This window comes from Meleagris gallopavo, chromosome 5, assembly GCF_000146605.3.
Source record: "Meleagris gallopavo isolate NT-WF06-2002-E0010 breed Aviagen turkey brand Nicholas breeding stock chromosome 5, Turkey_5.1, whole genome shotgun sequence".
NCBI lineage: Eukaryota > Metazoa > Chordata > Aves > Galliformes > Phasianidae > Meleagris > Meleagris gallopavo.
Genome location: NC_015015.2, coordinates 5,631,149 through 5,655,518, shown reverse-complemented (window position 1 = coordinate 5,655,518; position 24,370 = coordinate 5,631,149). Strand labels below are relative to the sequence as shown.

At 37.7% G+C, this 24,370-nt stretch overlaps 1 protein-coding gene across 1 annotated transcript in view; it reads right to left on the bottom strand.

The window, feature by feature from the left end:
* LOC100539913 (leucine zipper protein 2-like) overlaps nt 1-24,144 on the bottom strand; it is a 91,258-nt gene extending 67,114 nt beyond the window's left edge. The window contains exon 1 of the mRNA XM_031553359.1: nt 24,026-24,144. Coding sequence (XP_031409219.1) covers nt 24,026-24,144 — 119 coding nt within the window. The remainder of the gene's footprint in view (nt 1-24,025) is intronic.
* Nucleotides 24,145-24,370: the final 226 nt, after the last annotated feature.

Sequence of the window (24,370 nt, the reverse complement as noted above, 5' to 3'; positions counted from 1 at the left end):
ACTGGATCGATGGGCCAAGGCAAACTGCATGAGTTTCAATAGGACCAAGTGTCAGGCGAGTCCTGCATTTTGGTCACAACAACCCCAGGCAATCCTATAGGCTTGGGAAGGAGTGGCTGGAAAGCTGCCTGATGGAAAGGCACTTTGGTGTACTGATGGACAGTCGGCTGAATGCGAGCCAGTAGTGTGCCCAGGTGGCCATTAAGGCCAATGGCATCCTGGCTTGTATCAGGAATGGTGGTGTGAGCAGGACCAGGGAAGTCATCCTGCCCCTGTACTCGGCACTGGTGAGGCCTCACCTCGAGTCCTGTGTTCAGTTTTGGGCACCTCAGTCCAGAAAGGACATGGAGGTGCTGGAGCAGGTCCAAAGAAGGACAACAAGGCTTGTGAAGGGCTTGGAGAATGTGCCCTACGAGGAGAGACTGAAGGAACTGGGGCTGTTCAGTCTGGGGAAAAGGTCGCTTATTGCTCTCTTCCAGTACCTGAAAGGTGACTGCAGCATGCTTACAGGTTGGTCTCTTTTTACTGGTGACAGGACGAGAGGAATTGGCTACAAGTTGCACGAGGGTAAGTTCAGGTTGGATATCAGGAAACGCTTCTTTACAGAAACGGTTGTTAAGCACTGGAACAGGTTCCCTTGGGAGGTGGTTGAGTCACCATCCCTGGATGTGTTTAAAAACTGTTTGGATGTGGTGCTCAGGGACATGATTTAGCAGAGGGTTGTTAGAGTTAGGGTAGTTTGGTTAGGTCATGGTTGGACTCGATGATCTTTAAGGTCTTTTCCAACCTAAGTAATTCTATGATTCTATGACACCAAGCTGGGAGGTGGTGTCGATCTGCCTGAGGGTAGGGAGGCCCTTCAGAGGGATCTAGATAAGCTGGATTGCTGGGCTGAGGTGAATGGGATGACATTCAACAAGGCCAAGTGCTGGGACCTGCACTTTGGCCACAGTAACGCCATGCAGCACTATAGGCTTGGGGATGAGTGGCTGGATGACTGTGAAGAGGAAAACGACCTGGGGGTATTGGTTGATGCTCGGCTGAACATGAGCCAACAGTGTGCCCAGGTGGCCATGAGGGCCAATGGCATCCTGGCCTGCATTAGAAATAGTGTGGCCAGCAGGAGCAGAGAGGTGATCATCCTCCTGTACTCAGCACTGGTGAGGCCACACCTCGAGTATTGTGTTCAGTTTTGGGCCCCTCCCTACAAGAAAGACATTGAGACCCTGGAATGTGTCCAGAGAAGGGCAACAAAACTGGTGACGGGTCTGGAGCACAGACCTTATGAGGAGCAGCTGAGGGAGCTGAGATTGTTTCATCTGGAGAAGAGGAGGCTCAGGGCAGACCTCATTGCACTCTATAACTTCCTGAAGGGAGGTTGTGGTGAAGAGGGGTGTGACCTCTTGCCCCAGGCAATGAACAGGACCCGGGGAAATGGCCACAAGTTGTACCAGAGAAGGTTTAGATTAGACATAAGGAAAAACTTTTTCTCTCAGAGAGTGGTCAGGTAGCGGAATGGGCTGCCCAGGGAGGTGGTGGAGTCGCCATCCCTGGCAGTGTTCAAGAGGTGTCTGGATGAGGAGCTACGAGATGTGTGTTAGTGGCTTGTGGTAGCAGTGGTAATGGCTGGACAGTTGGACTAGATGATCTTGTAGTCCTTTCCAACCGTGTGATTCTATGATTCTCCCTTTCTCCTCTGCAACCAAAAGGAAAAATAAAGAAAAGACTATGGAAATGGACAAAAGCTGTGGGAACCAACAAGGAAACGTGGTTTACCATGCAGGTAACACTGAATAGGAACAACCACACACCAGATAAATAAATCTATAAATCCTAAACGAGCAAGCCTGTTTACCCAAGCGATGCAGTGATATGTGAGATGACAGGAAATCTTAGCAGTAATATTTCATTCACATTTGATCTTCAGAACTGCTTTACAAGCAAGCTCCTCATTTCATTTCTGTACACCTCAGGAAAGCAAAGGAATCTGAGCAGATACAGATGTATGAGCAACACAAATTATGCCATTTTGACACCTTTGTATGCACTTAGCCTACTTCTTCACATTTCAGACAAATATAAGCAGAGAGTCGGTCCTTTATAGAAATCAAAAGCCTGCTCTGGTGCATGTGTACGTGTAGTTTCCTAACTGGAGTGGATTTATCTTGACTATAAGCTATGCCGAGCTCAAATCCTCAATTAAACAATTCACACCGAAACTCAAATCAGTAACAATAGAAGCATATGGTTAATCTGCTGGAACATCCCACTTTAGCACATTGTTAGTTGTGTTATGTTCTTTCAAATATTAGGCAGAAAGCTTATCTTAATCCATATCTCTTTCAGCATGTCCTTGTACTTGCCATGATTTCAAGAGGAACATATGCTACTGCAGGTGGAGCTCAGGTAATAATAGTAGTCAGAGGAAACAGGGTTCTGTTCTCATCTCTTACAGAAATTTTCTATGAGTTCTTTTAATTCACTTATCCTTTTCTCATCATTTGTGAACACATGGAATGCTAATAGAATGCTGCTGACTTCCTGAGTCAAATTTATGTTCTAACATATTGGCTGGATGAATTCAGATGTTGACTTCTTAAACTGGTATATCAAAGTGGGATGTGGAGAAAGCTACACTGTGTTCCCAAAATTAGCTTGATATTTCATCTTTTCACAAACAAATGAAATCACATGCTACCTTAGGACTATGGTATTCATCTTCTTTTAGACAGACCAGTGGGAGCAAGGTTCTGGAATTAGCTCTATTAGAAGTGATAGAAGCTTAGGTATAGATTTCTTTCATGTAAAGTAAATTATAGCTTGAGTTACTTGTTAATCTTTAAAATTAAGAACGGGCATCTTTTCAACATTAAAAGTAATTTAAAGTAAAGAGGATGTTTTCTCGTTTGTGAACATATATGACTGTTATACAACAAAAGCTTTAAGAGGGGAAAGAAAATCAAATATAATCTCCAAAAATGCAATAGAATCATAGAATCACAAGGTTGGAAATGACCTATAAGATGTATGTAGTGAATATTTTTTTTCATGCTTCAGCCAGGACAGATTCAAATCACTTAGTGTATAGAAAAACAGGCAAAACAGGAACATAAAACCAACCAATGATTTCACACTCTGTAGTCCCTTTGTGTTACAAAGTAGAAGAGCCCACTGAATCTCACTGAAAAAGGAAAGGCAGATTTGGAGAAGGCTGGACTTCTATGTCAGGGAAGCAGCCTTCCAACACTACCTTCCCTTCCATCGAACACGGCAGTGTTACATATCCTTCATGCTGGAAGGATAGCAACTTACAAAAAGTACCTACAAATACTTCCTATATGGATGAACACAGAACACATCCAGATGTGAACTTCAAAAATAGGAGTCAAAAGGAAGAAGTCCATTTTCATTCCTCACAAAGGAACTAGCACACCAGTTAACAAGTTTAAAAAGAGTAAGTGTAGAGTCCTGTACCTGAAAAGGGATAATCACATGCAGGTAAGAGGATGACTAGCTCTGTGGAGAAGTTCCTGGGGGTCCTGGTGGACAACAAGTTGGTGATGAGCCAGCAGTGTACCCTCGTGGCCAAGAAGGCTAACGGTATCCTGGGATGCATTAAAATTAGTGTGGGCAGCAGCTCAAGGGAGGTAATCCTTCTCTTCTATTCTGTCCTGGTGAGGTCACAGTTAGACTGCTGTGTCCAGTTCTGGGCTCCCTAGTTCAAAAAAGACAGGGATCTCCTAGAAGTCATCCAGTTGAAGGCCACAAAGATGATAAAGGGCCAGGAGCATCTCCTTGATGAGGAAAGGCAGAGTAACCTGGGTCTGTTCAGCCTGGAGAAAACAAGACTGAGAGGGGAACTGATCAATGTTTATAAATATCTACAGGAAGGTGGAGGCAAAGGGGTGAGGCCAGGCTCTTGTCAGTGGTGCATAGTGACAGGACAAAGAAAACTTGAACATAGGAAGTTCCATTCAAAAATATGGAAGAACTTCTTCACGGTAAGGGTGATGGAGCACTGGAACAGGCTGCCCAAAGAGGCCGTGGAGCCTCCTTCTATGAAGAAACTCAAGACCCACCTGGACATCCAGATAACATTCATAGACATGGAGGGGGGATAAGAAAAGGGGGAAGGGAAGGGGGGTTGTGATCTGCTGTAGAACTGCTTTAGCTGGAGGGTTGGACTTAATGATCTCTTGAGATCTCTTCCAACCCCCCACCAAAATAAAAGTTAAATATAATCTGCAGGAAAAAATTGTTTTGCATCACTGATAGATTAAATCATTGCTTATGAAAAGAACAAGGCCATAATTAGTGTGAGATAATATATCAATGAACATATTTTGCCAATGAAACTTTCTCAACTAATAAACATGCAAAAAATAGTACAATTTAGTATGGAAAGTGAAATTAGAAAAGCTCATTAAAATCTGTAAATCTGCTACAGACACCTACCATTATTCATCAACCATTTAACACATTTACAATAAAAACATGCAAATTATATTTTATCACCAGGCTAATACTAATTTTTGTTCGATGAAAGCATTCTTTGTTACTAAGAAAAAGTTTAATTGCAAACTGATTAACATGGAGCTTTGTTAATTAAATCAGCTGAAGGAAATTTCAGCTGACACCCTGCTAGGTGTCCAAATTAAGAGACTGTCCCATTGCATTAAATATGGTGCATTTATCATAGATAAACTAACAGGCTGTTAATTTGAGCTGACAGATAATGGAGAATGAAACTGAACATTTGCAGCATTGTATGTAATAAACACACAGCTCTTCTACAAATAATTTTAGCTTTACAGGTTTCTCAACAATTAGAAATGCTGCTTTCAGTCTGAAATAAAAGAGTAAATTACCCCTGCACTACTTTGCTAAGGTGATGGTATCAATTACAGAGAAAGATTTGGTGGAGTTCAGAAACTAATAAACAACGAGTGTTAATAAAACTAAGATGACTGACCATATAGTATATAAATGAAGATTCATTTGTAGGTGAAGTTTCATCTCAGATGGTGCCTTTCAGTTAGTGTAACGTGTAAGCTTCAGGAGCTAAGCTGCGAGTTCCTTTTCTTGTTATAGCTTCTTGAGACTGCCCAAAAATTGAACTCATTTAGTTTTTGAAGTTACCAAGGTAAAATAAATAAATAAATAAAATAATTAAGTCAATTATAAATAGAGATCTGGAAATTCTACTTCCTCCCCAGAGCTCCAAATCCAAACAGGAGCTACCCAGGATAGTAAAGCTGCTTCATCACAGCAGATTGCCAACATCTGTTGTAATACTTGAGCACAGCCCAAGTGAATGATAAGCTCTTTAACAACAGATGTCAAGAAAACCATCTCAACAGCACAGCTCAACTATGACCACGCACAAGAAGAGAAGTAGCCAGTAACATGGGCTTCATGTACCAAATGATGAGATCTAACAACACCTTTCAGTTCAGAGAATATCAAAGAAGCTACAAAGATATGTATAATAAAATTTCTACTCTATCTTGTTCCAAATGACAGAAACAAAAATAATAACAGAAACCCAACAGTGCTCTTTGACAATAATTGTCCTAAAGAATGTTAATATATTGTGTAGTTAAGACTAAAAGTAGTCAACAATCTTTATCTGAAATGAATTATACTTGATCTTAGTGATTTGCTCATGTTTTATGATTCACATATTGGCTTGTTTAGCTGCATATGCAGTCAATCCAGACATATGCACATTTATTAAGTACAAATAAATTAACCCAGGCTGGATGGGGCTGTAAGCAACCTGGTCTAGAGGGAGGTGCTCCTGCCTATAGCAGGGGGTTGGAACTAGATGACCTTAAAGGTTCCTTCCAACCCAAACTATTCTATGATTAAATTACTAAAACTTGTAAGAAAAAATATTGGAAACTATCTCCTTACTTCCACATGAGGTGCTCCCAATAATCTCTGAAAAGATTTATCAGCAGAAGGTAGAATTGCATGTTTGCTTATGAATAAAGACAAAGTTGTTTGGCTAAAAAAAAAAAAAAAGTATATAATACTATAATCTTACTCTCTCTTTAGATGCTTTCTTCACGTAGCTAACACAGTTCAGTTCCTGCATTTTTGCCACCTGCAGTGTCTGGTTCTGCATGTACTATTCTCACAGTATCATGACTTTCTTAGGAAGGTTTTTTTCTTGTTAAGTTGATTAATTATTCATCCTATAAGAAGCTGTATTCTAAGCAATTTTCATCTGTTTCCTTTCACCTCTGCTCCTCTAAACGTTGGTCTTTACTTCCAATCTTCACAGATGTTTTCAAACTCAGGACTCAATTACTCACATCAGCAAACTCTAAATGAAGAACATAGTGACCAAAGGCTTCTCAACCTTGGTTTGCCCATGCAAGAGATGTGTGATATCCTGCAGAGAGAGACAAAACATGAGAGAGTGCCTCAGCGTAAGCGAGGGCTTTCTGCCACTCACATTTTTGCTTTTATTTTTACGAAATAGGAGAAAACTCAATTGACTTTTTTCTAAGGAATTTTGGCATGGATAATTCGAAGCAGGTATTACAGAGTAAGCCATTGAGAAAAACAAAAAGTCCCACAGGAAATAAGACTCTTCCTGAGTTCAAGGGTTTACAACAATTCAATATTATTATATGCCGATATAACTATATTTAATCTTTTATAGCTCTGATTGAATCAATATTATTCACCACCTCAAATAAAGTAATAACTGTACTAATACTCAAACATTTAGATATAAGGAAAATAGGGGCAGAATCTAAATGGGGCAAATCCACATGAAATCACATTCATTTGTATGCTACATAAAGTCTACCTGAACACTTTGCTAAGAAAATGCCAATGCTAACTACTTTGCACTCTTCCATTAGTCAACTAATTAGTCAACAACTAACAAGTATATACCTAAAACAAGTTCATGCTACAAGTCAAGGAGTTTTCAAGATAATCTGTTGATTATATTGAAATACAAGAGGAGATTCACCATGTGCTGAAAACTTATGCTGAGTTTTAATCTCTTAATGAATTATTCCTTTTTCATACTGGAAGCCATTTCAATTACAGCTTAGCTCGTCTTGCCTTTCATTTAAGATAAACAATGTTTATATTGTCTCAAAAGATAAGCAAAACCTAATTGGACAAATTTAGCACAAGCACCCATGGAATGAGGTGCCCCACTGATAAATATATTGTTATTTCCCAGCTTTAGAGATTAAAGCCATTTATTTATTTTGTTTTCAGTATAATCAAGCTTTGCAGACAAACAGGTGGCAAAGAATTCTAACACACAAAACAAGATAAAGGCTTCATTGCTAAAAACTAACAGCTCAGATAATTCTTTCTGCTTTGCTATCTAAAATTCAATTATTATCTATTATTTATATGTATAATAGTAGTACCAGAGGATCAAAACACTGACTTTCATATTAAGGTCCTTAAGTGAAAGATACTATCTAAACACTATAAAAAGAAACTCTCTCTACACTGCTTGTGTCTAACACACAAATAAGAAAATACAGGTGGGCAAGAAAGACATGCACAAGTGCAATAACTTACTCAAGGTCAGATTAACAGGTCTATGGCAGAGCTAACAATAGTCTTGATATGGACTGGACTATTTACCAAAATGATATGTTCAAATGGAATTAAAAGGATATGCCCTTTAAATAATGAAATTATTTAGTGAGTTAGTAGATAAACATTTCAACGGTTTGCTTATGATCATAAATAATTATTTCTGCAGCTTAAGCAAGCTGATGGAGTAACAACAGCTCCACTAGATAAGAAGTCTTCTCTTTCATTTGCAGGTACAGAAATGATGTATGCTTTAGACCTCATTTTTATGAAGGGAAGGTAAATTGACTTTTCTATTTACGTATTTATTGTTCCTTGTAAGTGATGTTAGCTCCAGTAGGATGATTTCCTTGTACAACTGTTCTATCCTCTCACTCTCATGTACATCTACTGCTGTTTATGTAAACCTTGCATGCTATTATGCCATGGATCGGCATTTCACAAATGCTTGCTTTGTCACTTTCCTAAATATCACATGACTTAGGAACTTACTAAACAGTAGTATTAGTCATTCCTTCTTATAGAGCACTGCTGAATAGGCAGACTGCCTGTGTGGATTTTTCTATGATTTGTTTGCCTGCTACAGCGACACATGATTTTCTGTATGCTATGGAGTCATCTGAATGCAAAGTACTTGCCCTTCTCTATGCAGCATCGTTAGGATGAAGATACAATTTTATTTACTCAAAATATAGAGTAGTATTCCTGTAACCACTAGCAGCCTCTGAGAGATTACTTGAGAGATGTACGATATTATTCTGTTAACATCCTTGTCTCAAAGCTTGCTGGGGACACAGATGGACTTGTCCGAGTCCAGGCAAGTCCTGGGCAAAGGTTGTGGAATCCTTTGTCTGGAGAACTTTGATGGACAAGGCCAGGGGCAAGGAGAGAGAGAGAAGCTGCAGCTAAATAGCTGTGAAGCGGTCTTTTGTGTGGACTTATCTCAGGATGATGGCCATCTCGGGGAATACTCACATGACTTGCTCAAGCGCCCAGGGATGTCACGTAGGCAGGAGGAAAAGGAGGATAAAAGTAGGAACCGAAAACGATGAGAGTAGGTGTCTGCCATCAGATCCTCACCACGGAATTCCTGCATGCTGACGGACTCCCCTTGGCCTGCTGCCTGAGTCCTGCTGCTTCGTCCTGGATCGGCTCCGCGACTTCCTTCTGCCACCTGCTTGCTGCCCATGGCCGGCCACGCTGTTTCTCTCTCCCCCCCCGCTGCTTCTACCTCGGACCATCGAAACGTCGTGCAATGGGACCGCTGGTGGATCCTGGTGGTGACTATCCCCGCTTTACTATCCCTTGCTTCTTTCCTACCTTTTCTATCGCCCTCCTTCCCTTCCCCGTCTCCATGATTAAGATTATAATAAACTGGTTAGACTAACATATGAACCGTTGTTTCTTAATCTCACGCCGGGGATATAATATTAAAAGAACCTCATCTCCCTCCTATAAATCGGAGTGACAAGAGATGCTGGGGGACAAGCAGCAGTGGGATTTTTGTCTTTGCAATACTCTTTTGCCTATAGCTGCCAAGTCTAAGTGTGACCTAAGTTTCTAAAGCACTCCTCTGCCTTCACACCTCTCTAGAAAGAGAAGAGCATCAGGCATTTATTGTGTATTCATGTGGCAGGCACATGCAGTTCTTTCTTGACCAGCTGTGCTGGATTTACTTTAGAAGGGCTACTTACATTGGTAGACAGTGTTAAAACCTAAGCAACTACTGATAACATGTGAAAGATTTGCTGAAAGATCCAATATATGTTAAATATATTCTTTATAGCAGTACAAAGTCATGCTATTTGCAGGTATTGATCCCAAAACAAGGGTAGAGTGGCTCACCAGGCAAGTGCTTGCCCTTGGTTAGCTTCAACATCTTAATCATTAACTTCTCTCTTCAGCTCTCACACAGGAAACAGAAGCATAGAAAATTAGACATGTAGATAGATCCTTGTATCATTCTGCTAATGAATTTTGCCTTCTGTACACCCTAATGGAATCCTGGGTAACCTGAACTGGTGGGTGGCAACCAGCCCATGTCAGAGGGATTGGAACAGGATGGGCCTAAGGCCCTTTCCAGCCCAACCCATTCTGTGATTCTCACATGATAATGCTCAAGTCACCAGGGATAGATAGCTCATTTTCTTGCTGCATGATATTTCTGCCTTTCAGGAAAGTTTTTTTTTTTAAACATATTCCATTTGCACATTAAAACCTATATATTGCTTTAGAAGTACATTAGAATACATAGCATGCTCTTAATTAATGGTTTGCGAGTTTCTTTTTACAGCCAAATGGCCCGCTTCAAAAAACTATGGATCTGTTGGCTGTATGCACACAGATCAGAGCACATCATCAATTCTAAGTTTAGAATTAAGTTTTTACAAAATCCTCCTATTTCAAACTCCTTTTTTTTTTGTTGTTTCTTGTAAGAATACAATGGTTAATCTCTTAAAATGAGCCTTAGCACTGATTTTCAGTCACTCACATCTATTTACAGTAAGTCAAAATTGTATCTCAGCACTCACCTATGCTAAGAGTTTACAAAAGTATCCACTAACACATGATATATCCAAAGTTTCACGAGTGGAAAACTTTTGCTTGAAAAGTAGTGATCAGAGTAAAGAAAGCTGCTCTAATATTTACACAAATCAGTTTTTCGGACTCCTTTTCTGCATTACCCAGGATTTTATAATGTGACTATTTCAGAATTCAATTTGACACTAAGACAGTAGGAATTCAACAATTGAACCAATGGATTTAATTCTTTTTTTCCTCTTACATTATTCACAGCACTAAAGATAAACATTCAGTAAATAACACTACATTCCACAGTTCATTGCTTGCTTTTAGCTTTGTTTGCTGATTTCTTCTGTCAAAAAATCTCAAGAGCACACAGAATTTTAGATAACACAGTTGTTCAACTTTTTAAAATCATAAGCAAACAAAATATTCAAGGTGAATATCTTTAATTTAGCATATTTCTTACCAATACCGGTTGCTTTATATTTGTAGTAATTACTTATGCCATCTGGCTTGATGCACTCATTAATAAATGAAGAAAAACCCTGTTTCATTATTGATTTGATAGCTGCTGACCTTCTCCCTGAAATACCCGTGTCACAGATTCACACTTCGAGTTCTTTTGTACTTCATAGAGAGACACTGCCAAGTATTGCTACATAAACGTGCCATTTTTTCTGACATACTCATCTGACTCTGTAGCTTACACTACTCAGTAAGAGTTTACGAAGTACTCTGCTCTGCTTTATTGACTTCCTACTGTCAATAGCAAAAACCATGCAGTTACCTCTACTTTGATTGGTTAACTGTCACCTGTTACTTATTTTTACCATGCATAGTGAGGATATACTATTAATTTAACATACAAACTACTAAATACCCTTCAGCTGGTAGAGCTGTGGAGGCAAGCATGTCATGTGCATATTTCATGGGATGCTTTAGTGATACTCAGTGGACTCAAAAACAGTGCCATCCCATAAATGAAATGTTTCTAATGTCTTCACAAGGTAGTTTCAACAAATCAACGTAAGGAAACGGAAACAGCTTGTCCAGAACTGGAAATGTTTAGGAAAATCTTATTACTGTTTGAAAGATGTATGCTTAACCTTAAAATCGAGGTCACAGTTATTACTTTTGTGTTGACTGTACTGACAATCGTCATGTCTCCTCATTTTTGTTTCAATCCTTCAACCATGTGCACTGATTGAGGATAGTGCCAAGATAAATCCCTGCAAGCTAACACCTACTGTGACAGCTTTGGTGACACCTCCAGTGACAGAAAACCTCATCTTTGGATACATCTTTTTAGGACTATCTTTATGCTCTAAGATAATGGAAAAGGATTTATTATTATTATTGCTTTTGCTTCCACAGTTAAATTTGCATTCAATATGTCAATTTTCAATCAAAATGGTTTTAAGTTTTAAATTTGGAATTGTCATTTGTATTCATTAATGCAAACATGATGTCACACCAGTTGTTACAGACACAGAGGAATAGGATTCTGGAAGTCTGATATTTTCATTTGTCACATGTGCACACAATATATGTAGACGGAGCAAACAGATTGCAGTGTGGCTTCGAGCACTTCCTAAAGAATGAGTATTTTATACAGTACTAAGACTCATTGTAACAGAAGACTTCATTTTTCACATTTAACCAAAATTACTTCAGTTTCCAAAACTGAAAATTTGAACAGATTGTCAGGTTTAAAATAAGGTCTAAATCCTAAGCCTGAATATGGTTTGAATTGAGTATGTCTGAATATAAAATAATTTCACCTACTCAGTAAACAGAGTTTTTATAACACATTTTTATGAAATACTTTGGCCTATTTTTAACAAAGGCTGCTTGAATAAATGAGCTTTTGTGCAAGGTAGCAATTGTTCATAGTAATTACCACCAAGCCTCCTGGCATTTGCTTTCTTAGTTTATTAAGTATGAAGAGAATGGCCAACCCATTCTGCTTATGCACTACGTTCTCACTATTTCAACCCAAACAGTATTCTAGAAGTACTGGGAATGGAATCATGATGAGAAACATCAGCTTTCCTGCCATAGTAATGTAGACACTTCAAGCTAAACATTGAATCAAAGAGCACCTTGACTCTAGAGGACCAACCTTTGGTCGGATAGACAGGTAGCAGGTGATAGGACACGGGGAAATGGACTTAAACTGAAAGAGGGGAGGTTTAGGTTAGATGTTAGGAACAAATTCTTCAGAGGGTGCTCATTTTGGAACAGGTTGACCAGAGAAGTTATGGATGCCCCATCACTGGAAGTGTTCAAAGCTAGGCTAGAGGGGATCCTGGGCAGTCTCATCTACTGGTTGGCAACCCTGCCCACAGCAGGGAAGTTGGAACTAGATGATCTTTGAGGTCCCTTCCGACCCAAGCCATTGTATGATTCTAGTTCTCCAATTAGCCTTCTAGCTTTCAAGTAGTTTCATAGTTCAGTTTTCAACTGGCCTACTAAGCTCAATGTTACCGCTAAAAAAGTTTATATTCTCTTCACTGTAGAGCATTTTGACTGGTTTGCTAATACTACTGAATACTCAAACATTACTCAGCAACATAGCAGAAAGGACTGAAGAAAAGAAAGCAGAAAGATGACAAAAATAGAAGTGACGTTACCACATCTACAGAAAAAAATTATAAAGAAATAGGAATAATTCTCACCGTTTTTTTTTTACTGTCTTTTGTGAAATGTCTGATTATTATTATTATTATTTCTGCGCTGTATTATTCTCCCAAGAGGTTAAAATGCTTACAATCTTGGAATAAATTTCATTCAGTGTTGTATTCTGAAAGAAAGTGTAGAACAAGGTCATAAAGAATGATACATTTAAAAGCAAAACTCGCTATCTGGCCTCCCTCTGTTTCTTATACCTGAATTTAAAAGCCTAAGTGCGTTTTATATTAATAGATCATTCTTATGGTAATATTAAAACTAATAGTAGATGAATAGTAGATGAAACTAAGTAGTAGACGAAAACAAGGCCAAGTCACACAAGGGAACCAAAGCGAGCTTGGAAGGTGACACCAGAGAACCACAAAAGGTGTACTGCTGAATATTTCTGGTATTTCCAATGAACAGGAATAACAGAAGTATCTGAGCAGTTCAGTTCAGATACTTCCCACCTACATTCACTGATTCATAGTAGACAAGGTGCTTAAGCTTTCAGTGGTGGCTTGAAATATACTGTCTTTATACTAACTCATAAACATGCTTTCAGGGAGTTAAATGACCTCCACATGCCATTGTTGTTATTTCCTTTGAAGAAAAGAAAATGATTGAGCTTTCAGGAATTGAAATCTTTCTTTAAAAATTCTTTTGTAAGGATTCCATAACTGACAACAATAAAAGCCATCCAGAAAGTAAAACACTCTGCCTCCCACCAGACAGCAAAGCCTCCCTCAGCATGGCTGAAAACCTTCCACAAAGCAAACAAAACCAAAACAGAACAAACAAGAGACCCCACAGCCCTGTAAATCCACCAAAAATCAAATGATTGTGTCAACCACCAAAGGATAAACATCTGCCTTTTTTGTTTGGTTGGGTTTTTTTTATTCTCAAGTAACTACATTTTCATCTGAGGATGGTACATCAATCCAATAATGTTCTTTTATGTTTAGGAAAAAATAACAAGTATGAAACATCTTCATGAAATTAAATGAGACATTTGGCAAGATGATGAAACCTGAAGTAGAAAAAAGGAAAGCATGTTGGAAAAAGCTGTTTATCTATATTCAGGTTGGACATTAGGAAAAATTTCTTCTCTGAAAGAGTGTTCAGGCTCTGGAATGGGCTGAACAGGGAGGTGGTGGAGTCACAGTCTGGAGGTGTTCAAGGACTGTGAAAACAAGGTGCTAAGGGACATGGATTAGAGTGGAAATATTAGTGGTACATGGACAGTTAGACTGGATGTTGGAAGTCTTTTCCTACCTTGGTGATTCTATGATTCTATGACTCTATGCCACGTCTCTTTGCCAAGTCAGATTTAATATTTTCCTGTTGAGGTATAAATACGTTTCTAGGAACGTGTTTTGCAAAATCACAGAAATCATCTGCTGTCCTCTGCTGCTTCTGCCACAAGCTTGAAGACAGGAGCCTGCCATGAAGACAGTACAGCAGAGGAAAAAGTCTTGCTAAGTTTTCTGACTTCATAAATGGGGATCTCTCAGTCTGACTCAAACTTCAAATTAAATCTTACTCCCATTATTCAAAGACTACAATCCTGATTACAGTTTAATAATCACAATTCTTTAAACAGAAATTGTCTGAGATTTGCACAATTAATTTCAGAAAGTTGCTTCTTATTGATGCTGAGGAGACAGGCAAAGAAACCCCCTAGTCAGTACCAAATGTAGCTTAACAACCATGCAACTTCAGAAGTAAATTTATGGCTGTGCACCTAAGCTGAAATAATTACGTTCTGTATTAGATGATACACTGATAAGTACACAATAATGTTATGAAGCTTGGTTCTACCTGGCTCTTCATTGGTTAAAATTTTTCATAGCACTGAAATGAAATTTTGTGATGCTTTCAGGCATATTCATTTGCTTCCTTTCTGGAACATTTATATGACTGCCAGTAAATAACACCAGCAGGTAAGAGGCAGGAAGCTGAAGTAAGATGCCACAATTACTGAGCAGGCACGTGCTTACAGTAAAACAGTAGTATGAATAAATTCCAATACATACTCACGTGAGAATGGATCTACAAACTGCCTCAAGCGGTTTTAGACAGAATTTTTAAATAAAATATACAGTACTAACTCTTCAAGTGATTTCCTGATTCCCAGATAATGTTTAAATTAGTTCTGAAGTATCCCTAGTGCCAAGAAATCTGTTTTTGCACTTGATGCAACCCCCAGTCTGTTCATAGTTACATTTATTTTTAGCAATCTAGAGGAATTACAGATGCAGATTACATGATTCCTACACAATAGCATGAACCAAAATGGTGCCTAATGAAATCCAAAGCATACATAATGAAAGTTCTATGGGAAATAAATAAATAAATAGATTTAGAATCATAGAATGGTTTAGGTTGGAAGGGACTTTTTAGATCATCTAGTTCCAACCCCCTGCTATAGGCAGGGACACCTCCCCCTAGACCAGGTTGCTCACAGCCACATTCAGCCTAGCCTCCAGGGAGGGGGCATCAACAACCTCTCTAAGCAAAGATTTGATCTCAGATACAAAATAGTTTTTACTACTTGCTGTGATTCTGCAATTTTAGTTCCCAAGACATCTTTGATATTAAAACCAGAAAAAGGCACCTTTTGTTTCAATAGCATTCCCAATCCAGAGATGCAACAGCTTCAAGTTTTCCATTGATATTTGATAATTTTGGCCAATTTTTACATAATTCCTCACTTTGAGTAACTTACTATACTGCTTCTTAATTTTGATTTTAAGCATTATTGTGAAAATTTGAGATACAAGTTATGTTATTGATGTAAGGTCAACCAGTGAGAAAGAATGAGGATTTTCTGCTCTGCCGATGAGCCTCAGAGTTCAGGCAGCTGATTTATTCCTGAAGTCTCTGCTCATCATAGAATCATAATATACGTCTGAGAAGGATCACAGGTATCGAATTTATCTTTGTGCAGTGCACAAGTAGAACATGTAAACAGTGTTATATGAACGCTGCAGCTACAGTATCATGCATTTAAGTACAATACAGCTTTACATTATTTTGAACTTTATATTTAAATTATATCATCTTTCATGCTTAAAATACTTAAGCTCTCTTCTAGAATTACTTCATGATGAAAGCAATCAAGTAATGTGCCCATTTCCCAAATACAGAAACCACACGCTGTTCAGATACCTACGTGGTAACTTATCAAGTCAATGTGTTAGAGGCTTTTATACAGTTGAATTGCTGCTGTATCACAGTATTCCAATATAGTCTGACAGCAAAAAAAGTGCTTCCAGATGATAAGCATGCCTAACATAAATGAAATTTTAGAAATTCAAGAAAACTTATTTTCTCTTTTGAATAAATTTAAGGTATAACTTAAGATGCATTTGGGATCTTGCATCAGAAAAATCCTATCTTTAAAAATAAAACAAATTAACTTGAGTTAAATATGATCCAACTAGGATAAAAGCTTATGTATGGTCTTTTTTTATTTTTAGGTTCTTGTGGACACTACACTGTTCTTAAATCCTTCAACTCTGTAACACTCATGTGCTGCACAAGCTTAAATCAGGAATGATGCAAACAGGAAGATAATGGAAAAGAAAGCTCTTTCAACAAAATCCATGTGATACTACCATCTGCCATCCATATGATATGAAGAATTTGCAAATACTGAAGTTAGAACCTAACCATCCTGAAAACATTTTTCCAAACAAGAATTTCATTCCCAAAGAGTATTTCCAATTTGTATTTGAATACTATAAGTACATACACACGCACACACACACATACACACACACTTTTGAGTAAACTTAACTTACAATGGGAATAGTTGGCCTTTTCCCATTATTGATTCCTAGTCCACAGAAGATTACAAGAAGCATTGGGTCGGGCCTAAGAGATCACAAGAGCATGCTACTCCTACAGAAGCCACTGAACAACAGCAGATACACAAAATTTACAATAAGAATAATTTAATAATTTGCACAACTTAAAAGGAGTGCATATGATACCTAAGCATGAATTCCTCAGAATACAATTGACAGGGATTTTGCTTAGTCTTAAACATAAAAAACCTTTACTCAACAAAAAAATACCCCATACTCCCACCTCCACCCCATCTAAACAAAGCAGCTTGGAGGAAAGTATCTGCTTCAGAAAAAATCCATAGAGTTCAGACAGTAAGTGAAAGATGTTAAAATGTCTCTTATTTATTGACTGAAAACAGGAGCTACTTTGCTGAACACTGCATAGAGCAGTAACAACAAATATTATTATGGAGTTGAGTGTTACAGGAAATGAATGAGAGATACAATCTCCTGAATGATTAGGAAACCAACTCTCTTCTTTTTTCTTCATGTTTGCCTTTTAGTGGATGGATGACTATATATCTTCTCAAAACAGTATTTTCACGCATCATAAAAAGCACAGACATATTACCAATCTCTGAGGGAAAATCATAAACATAAATCAAGGTTGTATTTCAGGCCTGGACAATAAGATGCACTTTATAAGATACTTTAAATGTCCATCTCTAAATGCAGTCTTAAGGCATTCAGTCTGCAAGTATTTTGACCACAGTGTAGATTGACCTCAACCAGCAGCCATGCACACACGTAGTCCTCGGGGTCAATAAGAAAAGCTAAAGTGACAAACCAGTGGCTCAAGATAAAGGCAGTTTAATAGGTCAAGCAAGGAAGGAAGGGAAAAACAACAACAAATAAATAGATTGATGAAACGTGATGCAAAGGCGAGCAATGCAGACTGCCTTCCACAAGCAGACCCATACCCAGTCCCCAGGCAACAGCTGCATTGGAAGACAGCCATCCTACTTATTATTCAAGCATGATGCACACCTTGGTGACAATGGAGTGAACTGACACCAACACACTATATGGCACCAAACACCTCTGCCCCACTCAGGTCAGCACCCCATGCTGTGTGTTCCAGCCTCCTGCCCACCCCCAACACACAGAGCACTAAAAAGTGCTTTGGACTTTGCAAGTACTGTACCACAAGAGTGATGACATCTGTGAGCTACTAGCACTGTTGTAGCAGCAAATCTGAGACACAGCACCATATAAGCTGCTGTGTAGGAAGTTAACTCCATTCCTACTCATACCCAGCAGAGCTAGGCCATAAATGCATATATTAGCAACTTCTCACTAGAGCAGTTCTCAAATATGAAAAAGAAAGAGCCAAGTACTAAACGCTAGAAGAAGATGAGAAATTCTCAAAATGATTCTTTAAACTACCTAATGCTCATCTCACTAGCATTTATTCATACAGAAATTTTTAAATATAAAATATTTCTTCTTTAAGGAGAACACTGCAGACTAGAGAAACTCCAAGATGTTCTCCCACTGACATGAAAGTCAACAGAAGAAAATATTCACAAGGGAGAAAATCTCCAGGTAACTGGAGCCTCATAAATACAGGAAGAGCCAACTTTAAGTTATGCCTACTGATAGTCACCTCTTCCACTGACATTTATTCATCCAACAGCAGTGACTATAAGATGTTCCTAAATACATACATTATATCGTCTCCAGACAACCAGGTATCTGATGTGGAAAAACAACGACACTATTAGAAATCACTATGAAACAAGTACCAGTTCCTCGCTGGGGTATTATCCATCAACACTCACATCATGATTATTTCTATCGTGGATTGAAACAGTTTGAAACACAACAAATACTTGTATCTATTCATGAGATAGTTCAGCTGTTCCTACCTGTAAAAAGGTATTCTATGATTATTCTTTATTCATACAGTTAGTTGGCTTTGTTGCATGCTCAACATGCTCTAAGTTTTGCAGTGTAAAATCCATACCTTGTTACTTATTGTGGTTGATCTACATAAAAATGAACAAATCTGTGCTGCAATTTTAAGAATCATGGACTGCAAGAACAAAAGTAAAATGCAACAAAGCTATTTTCCCACCTTTCTTCATTAGCCCTCTCCAGGACTCCAGCCCATTCCAAGTCTCTTGGGATGCTTAGCAAGGCACACTCCCACAATAATAACCCACTACCTCATCCAAAATCTTCACAATCCTGTACATTCCAATCCCCTCTCACATTTGTACACTCACATTCACTTGTACAGAAATGCACAACGTCAAATTGGTCTCACTGACATGACTTGGACACTTTTGATCACAATATATGTGATATCTGCAATTGCTGTTAGGAAAAAATTCTCCCAAATACTTCAGCTGTCAGTTCAAGGGGCTGCAGAGAATAATGGACAAAAAGAAAAAATGCAGTTGTCATTTCCTTAACTGCACTAGAGCTGTTGCATGTGACTGAATTCATCAAGAACAGACACAGAAGTCTTTGCTAATGATGCAAACAGAAAGTCTATTTTAGAGTCATTTATCATTCACTAATCTTCCCTGAAGTTGGTGTTTTCCAGTAGATAAAACCAAGCAAATTGGTATCAGATCATTTAAGTCCACACTTGAATAGAAAACAACAAAGTGATTCATGCAGTTCTTTTAACGGTGACTATATATTTCTACTGAACAAATATGACTTGTTGGTCTAATGACATACTAGTCAAGAAAATACAAATACATCTTCCTCCTTTTTTTTTTTCTTTCCTGGCAAAACTTAACTACAGCTCTGACATATCTGGAAAAGAAGAGATGAAAAATAGCTTTGATGTGACATTAGAAAATAACAAAGAAGTGACTCATACACATAGTCCTTTTTCTATTTCCATTAGATGGACATTTATGTCATGTTTTTATATTTGCAGGAAAAGGAATTATTCTGATAATGTGAACAAAATCTTCCAATTACTTGCACTGCACATTGTAATTGAAAAGATAATTAGCTGCCATCAAAGATCATTAACCATACACTGTGTCCACAACTGAAGCTCCTGATTAATGCTGAAAACCAGAAAAAGCAGGTCTGAAACACTCTTCTATAAATTTCACAGTATCCACAGTATTTTGCTTTTGTCACTAGATTACTCCATTTACATGTAGTAGTACAAGCTGTTTAATTGGGCACTGTTGCATATGCAACATTAACAGTAACTAAACTTGAAAGCATCTTTCTGACTGCTGGCTAGTTTGCTGAGATGTATTGGTATTAAAATTAATGAGGTGAGTGGGTGAATTAAAAACTATTGAATTCCTGATATTAAAAGGCAAACTCTTCCATGGTGAATTCACTTAAGAGGCCTACCCTGTCCTCATCACTGCATGAATTCTGGGCAGGTTAAATGCACAGCACAAATACTAGCTTGACAGGCTTGTGGGTGTATTTTTCCCTCAATCTATACCATTATTGAAAAAAGTGTGCATGTAGATTGTATATATTTTATTACCACATCTGTAGACTTCGTTGGCATGTTGTCATTTGGTTGGTTACTTCATCTTTGAAACTAGCTTCTTTCATCTAATAGTTATTTCCAAATTAGATGTACTATTTTTTTCTTTTTAATAGCTTTATAAAGTGTTCGTAGCCAAACTATGATATTGTAGATGTTATCCATATAAAAGACTAAAATGAATTTTCTATTTCCACCAGAGGCAGATATGTATTAAACCATATAGGCTATACTATGGAATGCTAACCCTTTGGCTTACTTTCCAATTATGTAATTAAAGACAAAATCATTCTAAAGGAACACTTCACAAATGTATTTCACGCCAATGTACAGCATACAGAACTACATGATATATGGGAGCTCTGACCTCACCTCACACACTTAGAATGAATACCGGTTTCCAAAGAGGTTTAAATATAGGCTTAATGAATTAAAAGGTACAGAGAAAGAAAGTACTTCCCACCATCCTTCTGTCAGAAAACTGAGGGACAAAGCAGCCACATTTGCCCGCAGTCATAGACAAAATCTCTTGAAAAGATGATGTTAAATCCAGTAAACATTTTCAGTAGAAGATGGCTCTGAAAAGTCTGGAAACAAGCTATGGATTACTATATAGTACAAACAGAATGGGAAAAAAAAGAGCAGAAAAAAAATCTCCTTAACTGCAAAAAGATATTTCTTTATAAAAAAGTAAAAATAGATCTCTATTCACATTTTTGCATATTTGATCTCTGCCTGCTTGGAGACTAGATACAATTAGTAGCCAAATTACAACAATTGGACTTAAAAGAATGACTATTTCTCTTGGTGCCATCACCTTCAGAAATCATCACTTAAGCTAGATATCACAAAAGACATTAAGGGTCTCTACAGACCTTTGAGCTAAGTCTAACTTCTGCTTGTAGCAGCTCACAGTACAAGTATTGCATGCAAGCTGAATTAAAAAACCTGCTATACCCCTCTTTCTGAGGCAGTAGAATGGTACTCTGAATTAGATATGCTCACAACTGGAAGCTAACCTCATACCTCACATCAGAGTTTAACAAGGCTAATTGAACTTTTTAACATCATTTGCACCCAAGGGTACCAAAGCTGTTGAGATAGCAATAATCCCCACTAGGAGTGGATGCAAGCATTCCTCAGCTTTAACTCTGCTACTGTAACCATTTCCTGTGTTAATGCTCTTATGTGCAATAAAATCTGCATTTTAAATTTCCTTATGGCTTGCAACAGAGTGCAGCTAAGCATTAGTTTGCATAGCTGTACTTAACATCTTAACTACTTGCTTGCTCTTTGCATTAATATTAAATGTAACCGTACCTTACTGTTTCTAGAAACACATTAAAGGATATATGAATCAAGTACTTCCATAGAGATTACTTAAATCTAAGATATAAACTCTGTGGAACATGTAGACGTTAATTCACAACAGCAAAATCAATTGAATGGTCTAATTTTACTGTCTGAAATGTAACTTAACCACATAAGAAAGCTGAAATTTAGTGTTGTTTTCAGTAAAATTGGAAACAAGGTTTTGTGTTGCTATTGCTCAACTCTTGTCAGGAGGAATTAATCCAATAACTGTTCACAGATAGCACTTGATACTATGAACAAGTACTGATTTTGGTAAATGACATAGTTTCATTCTGATTTCAAGTCATAACAATGTTCAGTGCATAAAACACAGAAACTAAGTATTACTTTCAAAGCATAGTTCCATTATTTTTATCATTTCTACTTACACATCAATGAGTGCTTATAGACACCTACAGATCTCTCTAAAAATTAACCTGCCAAATTCAAAACATTATCATTTATTGCTTTCAAGCTTTCCTTCCCTGTTTTTTTTTTTTTTCTAGAAAAAAATACCATGTCCATCATTATTGAGTAAATATAAAACAGAAAAGAAACAATTCATGAAGATCAAAAAGTTGTACCAGTGCTACAGTTAAAGATAACATAACCTTTACGATAACAGCATAAGCTTCAACAGAGGGCCTATAAAGAGAATGAAAAGATGCATAAAATCTGAAGCACCTTACTTCAGAAGTACAAACAAGTCATCTTTTACGAACTAAGATAGTACAGCTATGGTCAATACAGGATCAGGTCTCACTTTTTCTATCCAATTTCTAGTCCTCCATTACATAATTGCTTAAGAAATCTCTCCCCAGAAATTATCATACATTTTCTTCTATAAAGTGCCAGAAAGAATTAATGAAAAGACACCACCAAAAAAAAAGTACATCTCTTATTTAATGAAACGGTGAATTTTTGAAAGTCAAGTACAGTGACTCAACAAGGGTAGAATTTGTGAAGCTACTAAAAAAAAAAAAAAAATCTGCCCTTGTCAAGTCTTAACAATACTTAACTATCAAAAGAAATTAAAGAAATATGATTTTGACCTAAAAATCTCTAAGAAAGTTTTGAGATCACACAAGCAGAAGCTAATACATTACTAGCCTGTACAAATGGCGTCAGGTTGTGCCAGGGGAGATTCAGGCTGGACATTAGGAAATACTACTTCTCCAAAAGAGTGGTCGGGCATTGGAATGAGCTGTCCAGGGAGGCGGTGGAGTCACCAGCCCTGGAGGTGTTCAAGGAATGTTTAGATGATGTGTTGATGGACATGGTTTAGTGAGAACTATTGGTAATAGGTGGATGGTTGGACAGTATGACCTTGTAGGTCTTCTCCAACCTTGGTGATTCTATGACTCTATACCAGCTAAATAAAAATAATTTTGCAATTACTGTTCAGAACAGAATTGTTTCTAGCATAATAGTTTTGATCATGAAAATTACATGCGTAAACTAAAATTTCTCCAAGTTCCAACTGATGAGGTGCAGAAAACTTGAACAACATCACCATAAATTAAATAATGACAAATTGTTTCCACTGGAAGCAATTTACCACTTTTAATTAAAGAATTCAACAGTGGCATACTAATACCAAATTTAATCAGAAACTGAGTTTTCAGTAAAAGATCTTGCACATTAGCATTTTATGAAGGAACAAAATTATTTCAATTCACTAATTTCAACAGGAAGTTATAGGAATTAACTAGTGAACAATCAAACATTTATGACTGGTTAGAAGAGGCTGGATTTGGTCCCTTCTGTTTATTCTACCAGTAAGTCTGGTAAATTCTGTAAGTCACTGTATATTATTATGCTTCACCTTCCTACTGAACCTCTAAAAAGAAATACTTCAAAAGATAAAAATCCTTCAAACAATCCATTCCTTGTAACATCTCACTCACACAGGCATTACTTGACAGCACTGCCAACTGTTGAACTGTTCCATTGTATCATTGAGTGGAAACTTCCCCAAAGATGTGAGTTTGGCTCAAAGTTGACTTAAAAGTGCTCCCCATTTAATTTCTGTGGATCATATCTGCCTAATGTTTTTTCTTCCAGAAGGCCTTATTTTTATTTGTTTGCTTGTTTTTTATTTTTCTCCTCTCCATCCAGACAATGTTCTACAGAAATGAAAAGCATGTTTCAGGTCTGATATTTCAATCCCACTGTAAAAAGGGGGGGAGATGGCTCTTCAGTCATTTTACTGAAAATAGCAAGGCTTTCATAGTCATTCATTATTTGAATTAAGAGAAATGTATGCATGTTTCAGTTCTTCCTCCGTTTCTGTAAATCTTCCTACAGTTTTATGGTCAATCTTAAAGGAAACTCCAATACTATAGCTCAGTCTGTTATAAGCCCATTGTTTCTGTTTCTGTCAAGAAGTGTTCATCTTCATCCTTAACTACTTATCAGCTCCTCCACAAGTGCTGCTGTTCTTTCTCTTTTACCTGTTTGAAAGAGCAATTCCACTGCAGGATGACAGCTGTATTTCTACAAGTTAGGTTTTCAGCAGCAATTCCTTTCCCAAGCAGCAGCTGAGCAAACCTTTCACACTCACCTGTCAGAACCTCCAAATGCACAGGCCCCTGACACACTGCTTCCCTTCAGAGCTGCACAAATCATCAAGCTAAAGACATAGGAGAGCAACGAACGAAACACATCCATTTGCAGCACCATTGTCCCAGTTGTGCTTCATTTATCAAACACAACTTGGTAAATGAACCATTTATTTGTTCTTCAGCATTTATCTGTTATTCAGCAAGTGCTTGTTCTTCACCTTGTGCTTCAGCCCATAAAGGAATTAAAATCCCTAGTTATAGCCTCACTTTCAGAGATCAAAATGTTTATTAGCACTTTGTCTCTCACTGTGGTATCCAGTGTATGTCAGCCGTCTCATGAAACC